The following is an 18,364-nucleotide window of genomic DNA, read 5'->3' as shown; positions in this document are numbered from 1 at the left end:
CAGTGCGTACGAATGGCCACTCAAGGTAAGATAGTTTTCAATCACTCTCATGTGCACATAGTTCTTAGGCACAATAACAAAAACCAAAACCAAATGACAATAACACACAAGAATCGACAAGTTCAGTCTCTGGGATCCCGTGCTCACAGGAACACTACATAGTCCTAGCCCTCGAGCCCACCCATAGTTCATTCAAAAACCCACGTCTGGGTTTGAGGAGTATTGTTGAGAGAGAGAGTTCGTGGAAAAATGTGGTTGTGGGGGGGGTGAGCAATGGGCCAAGGCAAGTTGAGTGAGAGATCTTATCTCGGCTACAAGGAGCCCCTACCGGTCCGGCAGGAGGAGGATGATGCTCAACGATGCACCGATAATTAGGCTCTAGGCCTGTTCCACTAGCTCGCCATCATCATCTTGAACCTGGTCCTGAGAACAGGGCCACAGCTCACATCAGTTACAATGTACATTGTTAAAATAGAAACTCTAATGTGCACATATACCTTACCCATAGTACTAGCTGTACTACAGTTTGCTTCACAATAGCCAATCATCATAATAACAAGTCATAAATACATGTAAAATTGTCTGGTAGACGTGCTCTATCAAATGCAGTGTCATGCAGTATCAAATCAATCAATAATAATCAGTGCTTAAACAAATGCTTAACAGGTTTAAAAACTCCTATAACAGCAATATATTTCCATGACATTCGTTCATCATTTCATCATGTGTGTGTTACATTTTAAGAAAACCAGGCACGTTGTCAGTCAATCAAACCAAGCTAACCGTGTCATTAGAATGAATGGCGTCGGCTAAGCTAACGTTGGCATATAACAAACAATTGACTCACCCGGTCCAGTTTGTGCTTCACACACTCATTCGTCACGGGTATAAGCGCGGTAGGGAACTCCTACAAGTTAAGACAAATGCCCCATGTAATGCCAACTGTTATTCAAGTGCGTAAAATACCGAAATTGCATTTGTACAGACCTGTAGCTTGTGGTGTGTGCAGCCTCCCCACTGCTCCTACCCAGACTGAACTACCGCGGCATAGTAATCGGACGCGGTTGGTCGCGCCGACCCTCGTGACCGTATGACGTCACCCACACACTTCATTACAATTGGTCAGCTGGTTCAGGTGACCACCCCGCGATATCGATAGACGGAAGTATCGCGAGAGATAACAAGATTTGTCACCTGGGTTACACCAGACTTCCCTCTCCCTGGCCACTTCGTCCAGCTCTTCCCGGGGATCCCGGGGCGTTCCCAGGCCAGCTGAGAGACGTAGTCTCCCCAGCGTGTCCTGGTCTTCCCCGGGGTCTCCTACCGCTGGCACATACCCTGAACACCTCACCAGGGAGGCGTCCGAGAGGCATCCTAATTAGATGCCCGAGCCACCTCATCTGGCTCTTCTCAACACGGAGGAGCAGCAGCTCTACTCCGAGCTCCTCCCGGATGACCGAGCTTCTCACCCTATCTCTAAGGGGGAGCCCAGCCACCCTACGGAGGAAACTAATGTCAGCCGATTGTACCTGTGATCTTGTTCTTTCGGTCACTACCCAAATCTCATGACCATAGGTGAGGGTAGGAAGGAAGATCGACCAGTAAATCGAGAGCTTTGCCTTTCGGCTTAGCTCCCTCTTCCCCACAACAGATCAGTGCAGACTCTGCATTACTGCAGATGCAACAATCCGCCTGTCAATCTCCAGCTCCATCCTTCCCTCACTCGTAACAAGACCCTGAGGTACTTAGACTCCTCCACTTGGGGCAGGATCTCTTCCCCGATCTGGAGAGGGCACTCCATCCTTTTCCGGCTGAGAACCATGGCCTCGGATTTGGAGGTGCTGATTCTCATCCCAGCTGCTTCACACTCGGCTGTGAAGCGATCCAGTAAGAGCTGAAGGTCACGGCCTGATGAAGCCAACCGGACCGGATCATCTGCAAAAAGCAGTGACCCATTCAGGTCACCAAACCGGACCCTCTCAACGCCCTGGCTTCGCCTATAAGTCCATAAAAGTTCAGAACAGAATCGGTGACAAAGGGCAGCCCTGGCAGAGTCCAACCCTCACTGGAAATGAGTCCAACTTACTGCCAGCAATGCGGACCAAGCTCTGGCACCGATCGTACAGGGAACGGACGGCCCGTATCAGGGGGTCCGATACCCTGTACTCTCATAGAACCCCCCACAGGACTCCCCGAGGGACACGGTCAAATGCCTTCTCCACAAAGCACATGTGGACTGGTTAGGAAAACTCCCATGCACCCTCAAGGACCCTGTCAAGGGTCCAGAGCTGGTCCACTGACATACAACATACAGGCACTGAGCCTGGGGGCAATAAGCATTGCTGCCCCTGCCTGGCGCCTGGGAGGAGATAGAGTTAGGAGATAGAGTTTTTACCCGTAGCTGTGCAAAAGCATACAAAGTCTCTCTGTGGATGTTCACAGTGTGTATTTAACTACAGAAACATATCATTTTTATAACACTGACACTATGACCTGGCTTTAACTGCTCATCATGGTATTAATATATTACTACATAATACTACATACATATTACTATGCTTGATAATACATATTTGAAAGGACTACCATATGCCTTAGAGCCTCATTGCATATTTTTTATATTTATAATGGTGACCTGCTGCCTTAATTTTGTGTTTTCCTTTACACAAATTAAGTCATATTCACAATAAATTGGTCCATAAAAATCCATTAAAACTGTGAAAAAAAATGTTGGATGCAAAAAAATTCCACAGAGAGGATCCCCAGACCCTTGACTTTATGTGTGTCCTTGCAATGTTAAAATAAAATATGTGCCCTTGTTTTTAGCAGGTACCACAATATCAACATTTACTGCCAAAAATGGATGATCTAGTTTCAGCCCCTCCTTGTTTCGTTCTCTGTGTTCAACTGACCCCGAATGAGACAAGATAAATTACATAAGCAAGCCAGCTAGCGCACCCTGCAGTCTCTCTGCCTCACTTCCTACCAAGGAGACCACTTGACTGGTGGGAGAGCATGCAGCAGCTCTGGTGATACACCCCTTACATACTGTGTGTTACAGCTACAGTTGCTGACTTTTACCATTTTTTTTTCTATTTCCTGATACTGTCTCGATATTTCAAAAAAGTACATCAGACAGATAATCTGGAAAAGAATGATGTTCATCTTTCTCATCCTGCTGCTTCTAATAGAATTGAATGCAAGTCACTAAAAACTACCAATCAGAGCCAAGTAGTCTCTATCGCATCTGTCAATAATGTCCATCACAGCTGGCAAACTGGGCAGTTCATGATTGCCAGATGCCTCAGAGACTCCCCTGCTTTTATTGGTTGCTTTCGTCCATGTGCAGTAATGCCATTAGAAATGGTACAAGCTAATAGATCAGGGGAACAGGATTTTTTTCCACAGATTATCTGTGTTCTTTAGTGCTGTGTGAATATAATGGATGTTTCAGCAAATACAAACAGAATATTTTTTTGTAAAGTCATCAATCACAGCTTTAAAGCATCCAAAATATAACACCCAAACAACCTTTCTAAAAATGTTAATGATTAGAAATTAGATTGACTTTCTACTATTTGTTTAGAAAAAAAGTCGTTTCAAAAAACAATAAGGGAACAGGTTAAAAAATTTCGAGAATCTACTAGGTTGGACACTATTTATTAATAATTAATTGGTAATTACTTGAATGTGTGAGCAGTCGTCAGTTGTATGTAGCATATGATGATTCACAATATAAAAGTTAGAAAGAAAGAGAAAGTCTTTGTTTCTCCTGAGCGGAGATTTTTATATTTCTCCAGATAGATTTGACATTTTCAGTTTAAAACTGTGACAGACATTTAAAAAAATAAACGAAGGAACAAACAGGAGAAAACGGATTTTGACACTTGCATAATTAGGCTCCACACCTCGACAAGGTAATGACTATCCGTGTTAATAAGATGAATTACTGAGGATTACAGGAAAGACTTATTCTCAATCCTCACCTAATCCACCTTTTGGACAGTATAAAGCTTCACCCAAGTTCAGCTGCAAAGGGGTTTAACACTGTGACAAACCACAGACAGTCCTCTCAACACAAGCAAGATGGAGAACGGCACAGAGGGCAAGAATTTCTACATCCCCATGAACAACAGGACGGGGCTTGTGAGGAGTCCTTTTGAATATCCACAGTACTACCTTGGAGACCCAATCCAATTCAAGCTTCTGGCTGCCTACATGTTCTTCCTGATCTGCACTGGCTTCCCCATCAACTTCCTCACTCTGGTGGTCACAGCTCAGAACAAGAAGCTCCGGCAACCTCTCAACTTCATCCTGGTCAACTTGGCCGTTGCTGGACTGGTCATGGTTTGCTTTGGATTCACCATAACCTTTGTTACTGCTATTAATGGCTACTTTGTTTTCGGACCGACGGGTTGTGCCGTTGAGGGATTCATGGCTACCCTGGGAGGTATGTTATAGGAATTTTTTGTAACAGTGCGAATGCATATTGTTGTTTTTTACAGTACGGCCTGAAATATCTACTGCAAAGCTTAAAGCACAACTTCAACCATGTCTTTGCTTCTTACAGGTCAAGTCGCTCTCTGGTCACTGGTCGTCCTGGCTGTTGAGAGATACATTGTCGTCTGCAAACCCATGGGAAGCTTCAAATTCACTGGAACTCACGCAGGAGCCGGAGTCGTTTTCACCTGGATTATGGCCATGGCTTGTGCCGCTCCTCCATTGGCTGGCTGGTCCAGGTAAATATCACATGCTAAACATCTGTGCCCGCACTAAAACAGAAGCATACAGAGAAACACTAAAGGATAGCTGTACATTTTTGTGGTCTGCCTTAAAACACTCACATACCCACATGTTTTATGAACCAGTCTTTGATGACTCTAATTGTTAAAGCATGGGCAGAAGGAACTTGATAGAACTAGCTATCTTTTAATTACAGAAATATGCAAGTCAGCTTTTAGTGAGACAAAAATGACATATGCCAAAATCTTGGGAAATCTAAAAATATGACATATATGCAAATTTCAGCAATATATTAGTTTTGGGTCTTCTATATCAACCATAGACTGTATAAAAATGCGGATTTAGCATTGGCAACATCACTCTCTGTTTTCTGAAGGGGTTTTTAAAGCTTCTACTTTGTCTGAGTGGAACTGAAGAGAGATGAACAGGAAGCTCAAGCACAACACCTAACTAATGGACTTAGGGTATTTTAACACCTCATGGTATTTTCACACCTGTGCCTTTCAGTGCGGTTTAATCCAACTTGGGTTCATGATCCGACCTGAATTTGATCCAATCTACTGAGTTTACCCTGCAACAGTTCCTGTAGACAGATGCTGTTAACATGCTGTCAGTTAACATGTCTTTATACACGCTGAATAACAGCTCTTTACTGATGCGCAGTCATCTGAAGGCAACACATCTTCTTTGCAAATTGTGAAGCAGCACAATATTTTAAAGATGATTCCTCAAAGTGCACTCTGCATTCTGCTGGCTTAGTTTTGCCTGGCATATTGCCTATGTAATTACCACAGTTAAGAGCAGGTGCCAACTACCTACAGAAATATGCTCTAGCCCAGAACAAAGGACCTTTTTTTTCCCAGATTTACTTTCTTGCTCCTGCCACATCTGACTAATAAGCATTGAAAATATTACGAAAGTAAAAGTAAGTAGAATCAAGAACATGTATGCAAAGTACGGAAGCACAAACAACAAAATAGTAGCTAGCCTACTTGAATAAAACCCTATGCAGATTTTCTTTTTTTTTGTTGCAGTGAATACCATGCAACCCAATGTCTCAGGAATGATTAGAACCAGTAAAACTTAGACAAGCCACAAACTAGTAACTCTATAAAAAGAAAAAAAAAACTTAAATCCAAGATTCTGCTTCTTCAAAGTTGTTACCATACCCTTCAGATGTCCTTCAATCAGCTAAATGGAGTTTTTAACTGTCTAGGAAACAGTTTCAGTTCAATACTAATACTTGTACATAACCTACATAATCAAATGAGATAATCAGTGAAAATGCTTTCTATTTCTATATCTTAATGCCTGTTTTAGCAGTGGTGCTTATGGGAAATGCAGTCCTCATTCCAGGTAGCACAGGGGACACAAAAGTCAACACAAAAATACATTTCCTTGTAGTTGCTTTAAAGAACCAATTGTAAACATACCTTGTGAAACACATTTTCTATCATTATATATTATGATTATATATTATGACTGTGGACCATTATAACTTTTTTATAAGAAGCTTTTTAATGTTGCAGGTGGTTAAAGTGGAACTCATTTGAACTATTTTTTTTCCATTTTTTTGTTTAATCTGTAACAATGTAACAATAACAGTTTTACAACTTGATCATGTGTTTCTTATTTGAAATAGAAATTTGCAAAGTAACCAATGTGTATTTCTCTCTGAAAGCATAAGTATAAGTAGCATAAAGTGAAAGTACTGTACCTCAAAATTGTACTTAAATTATTTGAATGCCTATGCATTCAGTTCTATTCTACCACTGCACTTTTTCCACAGCTGGAAAAATGAGCTGTTTGCAGAACGATTGCAAGAATCAGTTCTGAAATTACAGTAATCTGTGAGAAAAGTGTTGTTATAAAGTGTTTATCTTTATCTTAAAATATATTGGAGAATGTGTACTTTTGTACACATTCTCTTGCTGTGGTACTCTAAAGAAACCACAGCAAGTTTCCTTTCCAGAGCTAATCGATTATTCTCTTTGGGTTGATTATCTCCGCTGTCCCACTCTGTCCTCACACAGGTACATCCCCGAGGGTCTGCAGTGCTCATGTGGACCTGACTACTACACTCTGGCTGTAGGCTTCAACAATGAGTCATACGTCATGTACATGTTCTGCTGCCACTTCTGCTTCCCAGTTTGCACCATTTTCTTCACTTATGGCAGCCTTGTGCTCACAGTCAAAGCTGTAAGTTTTTTTTCTCTTTACTATAATATCAGTCTATCACACTATTACTTGTTCTTTGTGTTTTTAAAAAACCCTACAATTATTTTAATAGTAGTTTTGCACCTTTCTGTTCTGTAATGTGTCTTTAACAACACAGAAAAGCTCTATACAAGCTAGATTGTTTAATATTACTGTTGAAATGTTAATAACTTTTCCAAAGTAATGCTACAGTCTTCATTGTTATAATGTAAGAAATTATTTTAAAAGCAAAACTACATAGGAAGAAAACGGATTAATTCAGTGTACAGAGTGTGTGTTTTTTACTAATCTCCTTCCGACATTCTGTTCCAACACATTTCAGGCCGCAGCTCAGCAGCAGGACTCAGAATCCACTCAGAAAGCTGAGAGGGAAGTGACACGTATGTGCATCCTGATGGTGTTGGGCTTCCTGGTGGCTTGGACTCCATATGCTAGCTTTGCTGCATGGATCTTTTTCAACAAGGGAGCTGCTTTCACAGCCACAGCCATGGCTATCCCTGCCTTTTTCTCCAAGAGCTCGGCATTGTTCAACCCCATTATCTATGTGCTGATGAACAAACAGGTGAGTTTATTGCAACTGGGTGTTGACCCCTCACTGCAGAAACTAACTCTCCTCAAGAGAGGTTGACCAAAGGATGATAAGTCACCCTTTATAAACAGTTCACAAGCTTATAAATAAATTGTTTGCTAATGCCCTATAGATCAATTATAAGCCATTAAGGTAAAAAAAACAAAACTTTGTGGCACCAGGAAAATAAACCACTTGATCCACAGTTGTCTAACGCAAATGCATAACTGTAATAATAAAGGCAAATAAACATTAAGTCTGCAGTTACTACTTTCCAATAAACTAACAACAAAATTCATCTGAAATTATAAATGTTACTGGTAAATTGGTAAAGTGTTTTTTTGGAGAAAGATGGACACCAGCCACAACCTGCCAATAAAGTGATTTATTATAATTAATGCATAAAGCATTCATAAATGAGATATTAACCTTTACTAAAGATGCTGGTCACAGTTTATATAGTCTCATTCAAGATTCAAGACTATTTTTTTGTCCCTAGGGAAATTTTACTTTGTGATTACCTATCTTATGTCCCCCTATTTAGCATTTCAAACACACTATGAAGTAGCAGTATGCAGATAAAAGTGTTTATTTATCATTTATGTCCTTCTGTGGGCATTCAAATATGGAGGCTGCTTTATAAGCATAATGAATGACAATATAGTAGAACCCAGCTGTAATTATATTGAATATGTCTTCATTTAAGAGAAGTAAACATTTCTTTAAAACACACACTCTTCAAGTGTGTTATACGCACTGATTTAATGTTTTGTGTACAGCTTATAAATACTAAATAGGGATGCTTTAAGCTGATCTGAATTTGCAGCATTGCCTGAAAGCACCAGAAGAGGCAAACTATTCAGACTAGTGCTCATGTATTCATGAAACAGATGTTGCAATTCTGAATTCTTCCTTAAAAATGTTAATTGTACAGTTAAATTTTGGTCTGATATCTAACCACTGCATCTTTTCTCCTTCCCAGTTCCGTAACTGCATGCTTTCTACAGTTGGAATGGGAGGCATGGTTGAGGATGAGACCTCAGTATCAACCAGCAAGACAGAAGTCTCTTCTGTCTCTTAAGAACAACAACTTCACAACTCCCGACCTTCTTTTTTCTGATGTCTTCCTGGTTTTGAATGTCTGTCTTGAAATTGAAATGAATGAATGGATACCAGCGAATGATATTTTCTGCCACAAATGGACATTGATCTCAGAAAACATGCCTATCGCAACATTTTTAATGTGCACATTTTTAATGTGCACATTTTTAATTTGAGTCTGTGACAACAACTGGACTCCAGCGCCATATCTCAGCTGAAAAAGGATCAAGCAAAAACAAGAAAAAAAAACATCTCTGAAACACAACCTGAGGTGTTTTTTAACAATGGTGATGGGTATGTTTGGATGTGCGAGTGGGTGAGAATCATCTTTGTATATTTATGACATGGAGAGGTTAGCATATCTGTTGGCCTCTGTCATAATATTCTGTATATATTTTATAAACCCGAAAGTGTAGAAAAAAGTTATTAAATGCATGCATGAAAAGAAAAAAAAAGGTTGTTTTGTTTTGTTTTGTTTAATATGTTAACAGTTGAATTTATCTTAATTGAAAGCTGAGACTTAAAAAAAATGGTATTGCACTGGTCTTTGTTTGCTAATAAGAATCAGTTAAAGGGAGCCATGCTCTTAATTTAAAAAACCCTAACAAGACAACGCAGATTTTATGTGATGAAATTACATTTCCAAAAAAATGTGCTAAAGAGAAATGTGGCAAATAACATTTGTGATGGTTGTATATATATATATATGTATATATATATATATATATATATATATATATATATATATATATATATATATGTATATATAAGCAGGATACAGGAGAAAAATAGGATACTGAGAAGAAAATATACCAACAGAAAGCTGAATAGTCCTGCTGAACATGAGTGAGACAAAACCTGGGTAGAGATAAGATAAAATTGACTTGAAATTAAAATTGAAGCGGACAACAAAAATACATGCTGCAGGATGCAAATTTTCAAGATAAAATAATTTAAATAATTAAAAAAAAACCACACCAAAAAAAAGCAAAAGCATGAAAGGAATAGAAATAGAATTAAGGAAATATGTAAAACAGATGTAGGAACTGAGTAAATTTCTCGTAATTCGTAATTCATTAAATTACTAGACAGATGCACATTTTAGGTAAATCCAGTAAATCAAATACCTTATTTTTTACTTCTTTTAATAAATGCAAAAATCTTTTAGTAATATATTGCCATGGATTTAAACTTTGGCCATTATCAGACAATTTATATCATGGTAAGACAGCAAAAACTTTGCAGATAACAAATGTATAGCTCCTCACCCTTTAATTTTATTTATCACTTTTAGGCCAGAGAAGAGAAATATATATTTAAAAAAATGACTGCATTGAAAATATTCACAAAGCTTTAAAGTTTTATGCATCCAACCCCGTGTCAGTGGTTAAACAGTTCATTTTGTTTAATTTTTTTCTTTACAACTATAAGTAGGTCAGGCGCAAGGAAGGGATCAATTGAAAAAAAACCACAATGGCAAACTAAAAAAGAAGAGCAATCAAAAGGTGTGAATTTAAAACTTAGTACATGCCATTAATAAGTAGATTACCTCCGCTGTACCCTAATAACAGAGTAAAAAAGAAGTAGTACAGTTGGCTAACACTGAGAGGTCAACAGTCACTGACCTTAATAAGAGTTACAAAAGATACTGTAAAAAGTCACTGGGATTATGTAGTCAAAAAATCATTTGGAAGAGGTAAAAGGTACCCCAGATAACTACATACACATATTAAGGTCACAAAGGCCCAGCAGGGGATGTTCTTTCCGTGTCCAACCCTGCCCTCCTGCTTGGGCTTAAGCACCATCTGAGAGGTGTGAAAAAACCGAGACTACCAGCACTGTGGACATTTCAGCTTCTCCCCTCTGGTCGGTGCTACAGAGCACCATACACTACAACAACACACTCAAGTACAGTTTCTTTGAACTACAGCACTATAGCTCTGCCATGGAAGGTCCAAAAACATTTCCAGTGGATTAACACTGCAATACTAAAAACGCAATACTGTACGCAATAAGTCTGCAATACTGCAACGCTGTGAAACTAAACATTGGCCCTGTAATAATATTCCCTATTTTAATAATACATAATATCTTGTTATTGACATGCCAGATATGATCACTATATGACTGTATATTCTGTATTGGTTTGACAAGAACTACCCTGCAAATTTCAAGAAACTGGTCAAAGGTGACAAGAAAATGACCTAAAAATTACTGGAAACCAAAAAAAAAAAAAAAAAGGGTGGCATTTTCTTGTTTATTATTGTCTTTTAGTTGTCTTTGCTCATTTTCATGTAACTTTTGACTAATTTCTTTCTCATTTTTGGGTCATGTCTTGTGAAGTTGCCCATTGCCTCCTGCCCATGTTTTTGAATGAATTTAAACCAGTCTGAACAGGTTTCCAGGGGTTAACGAGTTGCTTATAGGCATGCATATTAGTATCATACAGGTTCTATATTAGTCATTAGTATTTTAAGGCATGTGTTAGTGTTTTTTTCTGCATGACCATATTCTACAATTACTGGGCCATTAACTAAGAATTTTCCTTCAATAACCTCCCAGTTACTGCCAGTGTTGGGGAGTTACTAGATACATGTAAGAAATTACAAACTAAATGTAACAGCTTTAAATTATACTTGATGAAAAGGTAGTTAAATTACAGTTATTCATCAAAATGTTGGTGATAACTATGTGTAAACATATTGTTTTCAGTAAAAAAAAATGTATATGTAGATTATGACATTCACCCCTGCCTAAACTACCACCTTATCGTGGTGGAAGGGTTTGCGTGTCCCAGTGATCCTAGGAGCTCAGTTGTCGGGGGCTTTATGCCCCTGGTAGGGTCCCCCATGGCAAACAGGTTCTAAGGGAGGGACCAGACAAAGTGTAGCTCACCAGACCCTTATGATGAACAAGACATATGGTCTAGAGTCCCCCCCCCCGGAGCCAGGCCTGGGGGTGGGGCTCGATGACAACGCCTGGTGGCCAGGCCTTTACCCATGGGGCCCGGCCACGCACAGCCCCAAGAGGCGAGATGGGACCTCCTGCCCATGGCCATAGGGGTCAGGTGCTGTATGAGTTGTGCCGTATGAGTTGGGCGGGGACCTTGGCGGTCCGATCCTCGGCTGCAGAAGGCTGACCTCGACTCGAAGGAATACTTCGAAGACCTCCTCAATCCCACCGTCACGCCTTCCGGTGAGGAAGCAGTGCCTGGGGACTCGGGGGTGGGCTCCTCCATCTCTGGGGCTGAGGTTGCCGAGGTGGTCAAAAAGCTCCTCGGTGGCAGGGCCCTGGGGGTGGACGAGGTCCACCTGGAGTTCCTCAAGGCCCTGGATTTTGTGGGGCTGTAGTGGTTGACACGACTCTGCAACATTGCGTGGACATCGAGGGCAGTGCCCTTGGACTGGCAGACTGGGGTGGCGGTCCCTCTTTTTAAGAAGGGGGACCAGAGGGTGTTTTCCAACTACAGGAGGATCACACTCCTCAGCCTCCCTGGTAAGGTCTGTTCGGGGGTACTAGAGAGGAGGGTCCACCGGATAGTCGAACACCGGATTCAGGAGGAGCAATGCGGTTTTCGCCCCAGTCGTGGAACTGTGGACCAGCTCTGGACCCTTGGCAGGGTCCTTGAGGGTGCATAGGAATTTGCCAAACCAGCCCACATGTGTTTTGTGGACTTGGAGAAGGACATTCGACCGTGTCCCTCGGGGAGTCTTGTGGGGGGGTTTTGGAAATATGGGCTTTCAGACCCCCTGATATGGGCTATCCGTTCCCTGTATGACCGGTGCCAGAGCTTGGTCCACATTGCCAGCAGTAAGTCGAACTCGTTTCCGGTGAGAGTTGGACTCCGCCAGGACTGCCCTGTTCATAACTTTTATGGACAGAATTTCTAGGCGCAGCCAGGGTGTTGAGGGGGTCCGGTTTGGTGACCTCAGGATTGAGTCGCTGCTTTTTGCAGATGATGTGGTCCTGTTGGCTTCATCAGGCCGTGACCTCCAGCTCTCACTGGATCGGTTCGCAGGCGAGTGTGAAGTGGCCGGGATGAGAATCAACACCTCCAAATCCGAGGCCATGGTTCTCAGCCGTAAAAGGGTGGAGTGCCCTCTCCAGATTGGGGATGAGATCCTGCCCCAAGTGGAGGAGTTTAAGTACCTCGGGATCTTGTTCACGAGTGAGGGATGGATGGAGCGGGAGATTGACAGGTGGATCGGTGCAGCGTCTGCAGTAATGCTGACTCGGCACCGATCTGTCGTGGTGAAGAGGGAGCTGAGCTGAAAGGCAAAGCTCTCGATTTACCGAACCCGACCCCGGATAAGCAGAAGAAAATGGATGGATGGATTATGACATTCATTCTGTTGCTTTCTTTTGGCAGTCTATTTCTGGACATATTTCAGCTTTATTGACCAAACATTTATCAAAAAGTAATCACATGTAATAAATTAAGTTTCAAAGGGTTAAATGTACATTTTGTAATATCTGGACATCATTTTTAATCTAAAGCATTCAAAAAATGAACTACCCCTATAACCAGAAAGTGAAGAAATAACACCTTTGGCATTATGTCAAAGAAGCCCATGTGTTGTTTTGCAGAGATATCCACTGCCAGGCAGCCAGGGACGGGCCGTCCCTTCTGTAATAACACATCCTGGCCTGAGAGGCGATAGTGAGTCACTGTGACATCTAGTGTGCTGCTGGAGAGGATGAAGAGTTTTAGTGAATTATATGATGTGTAAAAAAACAACGGTGGCAGTAGCTCCAGGAAAATAAAAGTCACCCCCATCGCAAGCAGCTCCCGAAAAGAAGCGATGTAATAACGAGCAAAACTAGAGTAAATACTGGTATAGCTTTTAAACAACAGCTCTTGGAGAGTAGAAAGAGTTAACCTTCTTGAAAGTAATATCTAATGTTGGCTATTTACCGAAACATATCTTTAGTAACTTTGTGACAACACAAACTGTAGGCTTATAGCTCGCATAAACTTTTCAAATGGTGTGATGTTGCTGTTTTCTTGTTACTATGGCGTAGCTAAAACTGAGCTCAGTGAGCTATAAAGTAAACTATACAAAACACAACATGTGAGGATCATAAGACAGCACCCTTATTTTGACCAGCTGTGTTCTTGCTCTGCTCTCAGTTATGAGTTGCCGTTATTTACGACTGTTTACTGTTATAAGATTAGGCTTGGACAGGATGGCTAGTGATTACAAATAAGTCCTTTCAACATAAAGCACTGTTTTCTGAGCCAGTTTATCTGCATGGCCAACAAGACTTAAAGCAGCCTGGTGTTTGGCATTCCTGCTCTATTCCTTGTTAATTGGATTAACCTGATCAAGCTTTTACTATATTCTTTTTTGTCTCTGCAGTGCCGCAATCTAATAGCCCTAACCACATGATCCTATGGTGCCTCTTGTGGGAGCTGACAGCCTCCACAGGCAGGATGCAGAAACTTTAACAAGAGACGCTCCATCAGCCAGTCTTTCGCTGAACATCATCAACAGGAGAAACAGAAGCTTCTCTGTAAGTTTCATTAATCCCATTTAAACACCTTTTTTTAGTCTTGGCTACCAATTAACAGCCTGTTGTTTGAAATGAACTCAATATGACAACACATTTCCATGCATGCATTTATTTAACTAACTTGATTTTTTTATATATATATATATACAATGTTTACAATTCATGATGTCCAACTCAACAAGTGGCAAAAATACAGAGTACAAGATTGCTCAGTTTGAAAATGCAGTACAAAATGTGCTCCCGCTGATGCAAGAGAGAAAGAGAGAAAAATAGTGGCATTCAAATATTTTTCTGTAAGGATGTTGTGTAGATTCAATTGTTCCAAATAGCTGAAACATTTTAGGGACAGCTGTGCCTCTGACAGCAGGGGGAGATAAAGTGAGCATCCAGGTACATAACAGATCTTACCATTATACTTGCAATGATTTTGAATTCACATCAAAATGACAAACAATTTGCAATATCCTTCAAACGAAAGATGCAGTTCATGAGTTTGTTGCTGTAGCCGTTCATCACAGGTCAAGTAGTCCAGACATCCTTGAAGTTCACTCAGTCCACATCCAGGATTATTCCCGATCAAAGAGACAGTAGAAAGTAAAATGTCCAGGTAATGAAAATGTCTATGTTTAAGACACAGAGGACACTTCTGTCTTGCTGGTAGAGACTGAGGTCTCATCCTCCACCATGCCGCCCATTCCAATAGTGGTCAGCATGCAGTTACGGAACTGAAAAAAGTGCAAAAAAGGTGTTGAAATAATGAGCGTGTGATGTGCATATTGGTGATTTTAAATGCAAGAGATAAATTCACATGAACCAACCTGTTTGTTCATCAGCACGTAGATAACGGGATTATACAGGGCTGAGCTCTTTGCAAAGAAGGCGGGTATAGCTGCTGTCAGAGCACTGAAGGCAGCTCCTTTGTTCATGAAGATCCAACCAGCAAAAGAGGCATATGGCACCCAGGCTACCAGGAACCCGATGACCATCAAGACGCACATGCGTGTGACTTCCCTCTCAGCTTTCTGGGTAGACTCTGACTCCTGCTGCTGGGCTGCAGCCTAAAGTGTTTGAGACCAGAAAACACCATCAGTATTCACCGAAGACCTTTACATGACAAGCAACTACAGAGTATTTCTCAGAGGTTTAGCTCTGAGGTAAACATTTCACTTACAGCTTTGACTGTGAGCACAAGGCTTCCATAAGTGAAGAAAATGAGGAAGACGGGAATGAAGAAGTGGACGACAAACATGTATATGACATAGGATTCGTTGTTGAAGCCTGGAGCCAGAGTGTAGTAGTCGGGTCCGCAGGAGCACTGCATGCCCTCAGGAAGGTACCTATAAGGTGTAATAAGAGAAATTATTGTAAATCAGTAAGATTTAGTCAAAAAACGAGCTCTGCTCTGTGCACTCTGCGCTCTACACTTCTGTCTTTGTTTGAAGCCTGAATGGTTTGTTTGAGTGTTTTTTGATGTTTCCAAATCTTAATTGTCAGTTTTTTTAAATTTAAGGTCATATTTATTATGTTCTTATATGTATTGTGCTTTTCATCACATCCATCATCATATCATCATATCCAGTGTTGTAGATAAGGGACTTGATCCCTTTAATTAAGTCAGCCTTTTATTTACGGCCAAGAAAGTTCCCCAAAGCCTCTTTAATACATCATTTTCCCCCTAATGATGTATATGTCAGCCTCTCATATGATGCCGTTTTGAACATTCGTTCCACATTGATTTACAGTGTCTTAAAGTCTTCCTTCAGCCAGTTATTGTGGCTGCACTTAGCCAGAGTCTCCAATGTTTAATCAGTATAGCAGGCTGTGGTATTAAACCAAGAAGGGTTGTAGTGTTAATCAGTTGTACTTTTACCATCTTAGAAAAACTAGATCTCAAACTTGGGAGCACAGCATATGCTGTGTGACAAAATACCTGTTTGCTTTCTCATATCTCCAACAGGTATTATTAACTCAAACTGTGCTAATTTACTTTAAGTCCTCAAGCCTCCGTTCAGAATTTTAAAAAAGATGGAGATATGAGTGTGCTCTTTATGAGTATTTATGACAGTAAGACAGGGTTTGACATTAACTTTTTCTGTCCACCTTCCGATTTGGCTGATGGATTCCAAAATCTACCAGCCACTCAATAGATAACCATTGTTTTTTTGAGTTAAGCAAATCTTGCAGCCACTTGGTGACTGGTGCTGCAGCAAGATATAATTTTTTGACCACGGCCGAATTTTTTCCCCAACCTGTTTTAAAACCTTGAGATTGAGCGCATTAGTTTCCAAAATGGTGATGCTCCACCGTTAATATGGCAGTAGCTGTGGAGTTATTCTTTTCAGAGTAATTCTTTTCAGACTCCACTGTCTCCAGTCAAGTCAACCAGGTCTCGAACTCCTGATTTTACCCAGTATTCCCACATGAATGGCTTTAGACAAGCCAAGTAAGTAAGTAAAATGACAAATAAAAGTGTGAACTACCTCGACCAGCCAGCCAGTGGAGGGGCAGCACAAGCCATGGCCATGATCCAGGTGAAAAGGACTCCGGCTCCTGCGTGAGTTCCAGTGAATTTGAAGCTTCCCATGGGTTTGCAGACGACAATGTATCTCTCAATAGCCAGGACGACCAGTGACCAGAGAGCGACTTCACCTGCAGAGAGCAAAGGCATCAAGAACTCTTTGGTTGTTGGATGTTTAGACTGAATGTCCGATGTGTGTTCAGATATCTTAATCAATGTCAGGTTGGACTTGCTTGAAATATGACTGCATGAAATCAAGTTTCATGCAATCAAAACTGCTCTAGAAAACTCAGGGTAATTTTGAAAAAAAGCTGTTCAAGCAGTATAAAAGAATAAAGTTGACTTCATACCTCCAAGTGTGGCCATGAATCCCTCAACAGCGCAGGCAGTTGCACCGAGAATGAAGTAGCCGTTGACAGCAGATGTAATGGTGATGGTGAATCCAAAGGCGCACATGATCAGTCCAGCTACAGCCAGGTTGACCAGAATGTAATTTAGAGGTTGCCGGAGCTTCTTGTTCTGAGCTGTGACCAACAATGTCAGGCCGTTGATGGGAGTTCCAGTGCAGATCAGGAAGAACATGTAGAAAGCTAGAAGCTTGTATATCATGGGATCCACCATATAGTACTGTGGGTACTCAAAAGGACTCCTCACAATCCCAGTCCTGTTGGACATGGGGATGTAGAAATTCTGGCCCTCTGTGCCATTGGGCTCGATTCCTCCGTCCCATGCCATCTTCACTGGTCTGTTTTTCTGCTGAGCTTCTTCAAATAAACACTCAGGAGTGCTGGTGAGCTCGACACTCTGAGAGTTGTGGAGTCTGGTTTTTATACCCCACCGCTAACCCTGTCGTGAATTTGCCAAAATGGGATTAAAGGACTGTGAGGGAGTGCAGACATCAGAAGAGGACAGTAATTCAATTTAACCAGGGATAAAGAGGCTATGGCCTCAAGTGATTTACTCCACTTTCCAGGTAGGGGAACATTCTCCTAATCTTGACTAATGCAGCCTCAAGGAGTTTTCAGCTGTTTTGAACTACATAAACTGATGAGACCATCAGTGAAAAGATTAGCTAATTGCATTTACTAAGCATTTTTTAAATCAATAGATCATTAAGAAATCTGATAAAAACTGTAAAATAGACCAACAGTTGATTTCTCAATCAAAGACAAACCCAGGTGTTGAAATCCTTTCAGTTTTAGATTTATTTTGGTTAATGTGGATTCAGATCAACACAAAGGAGATTGTGTTGAACATTTTTGTGTTTTCCCCTTCTGTGCATTTTTTGCATGTGTTTGTGTATTTCATTTTTACAGATATGGACCCAGCATTTTCATGTTGCTTTTAAAGGTTTTCCTTCAGTTTTGTCACCTTTCTACTGTACATTCTGTAAAGTAAAGATGACTCATTCACTTTTAGATATGTTGCAAAAATGCACATATTCAATATTCAACTGAACAATGTAGAGTGGTTTACAGTAAAACTGAATCTTTAAAACTACAATATATTTTATCTTGTCTATTGTATGCAGAAGGAACTGAAACATGAAGAGCAATGGTGTCTTAGTGTATACAGACAAGGTTTTTTTTGCATTTTGAAATGTAGATATGGTATTTTGTTTTTAAAAAACTGTAGTTTTGAGCAGAAAATTGACTAATTTGCTAAATATATGATGTATGTTTGTTGCTATGTTAGCAGTTTTG

At 40.8% G+C, this 18,364-nt stretch overlaps 2 protein-coding genes across 2 annotated transcripts; one reads left to right on the top strand and one right to left on the bottom strand.

Moving 5' to 3' along the window:
- Window positions 1-4,047: 4,047 nt before the first annotated feature.
- On the top strand, window positions 4,048-9,084 carry LOC121958575 (green-sensitive opsin-like). Its single transcript, XM_042507592.2, has 5 exons — window positions 4,048-4,450; window positions 4,571-4,739; window positions 6,777-6,942; window positions 7,283-7,522; window positions 8,511-9,084. The coding sequence occupies exons 1-5, from the start codon at window positions 4,087-4,089 to the stop codon at window positions 8,607-8,609; spliced, it is 1,038 nt and encodes a 345-aa protein (XP_042363526.2). The 5' UTR covers window positions 4,048-4,086; the 3' UTR covers window positions 8,610-9,084.
- A 5,463-nt stretch (window positions 9,085-14,547) lies between these two features.
- Window positions 14,548-17,459, bottom strand: LOC121958566 (green-sensitive opsin-like). Its single transcript, XM_042507581.2, has 5 exons — window positions 17,012-17,459; window positions 16,624-16,792; window positions 15,315-15,480; window positions 14,962-15,201; window positions 14,548-14,868 (listed from the first exon to the last, which is right to left on the bottom strand). The coding sequence occupies exons 1-5, from the start codon at window positions 17,394-17,396 to the stop codon at window positions 14,770-14,772; spliced, it is 1,059 nt and encodes a 352-aa protein (XP_042363515.1). The 5' UTR covers window positions 17,397-17,459; the 3' UTR covers window positions 14,548-14,769.
- Between the last annotated feature and the right edge of the window lie 905 nt (window positions 17,460-18,364).

Source organism: Plectropomus leopardus, chromosome 2, assembly GCF_026936395.1.
Source record: "Plectropomus leopardus strain MGB_pleo_1.0 chromosome 2, ASM2693639v1, whole genome shotgun sequence".
Lineage (NCBI taxonomy): Eukaryota > Metazoa > Chordata > Actinopteri > Perciformes > Serranidae > Plectropomus > Plectropomus leopardus.
Note: the sequence above shows the minus strand (reverse complement) of the source record. Positions and strands in the feature narration are given on the sequence as shown.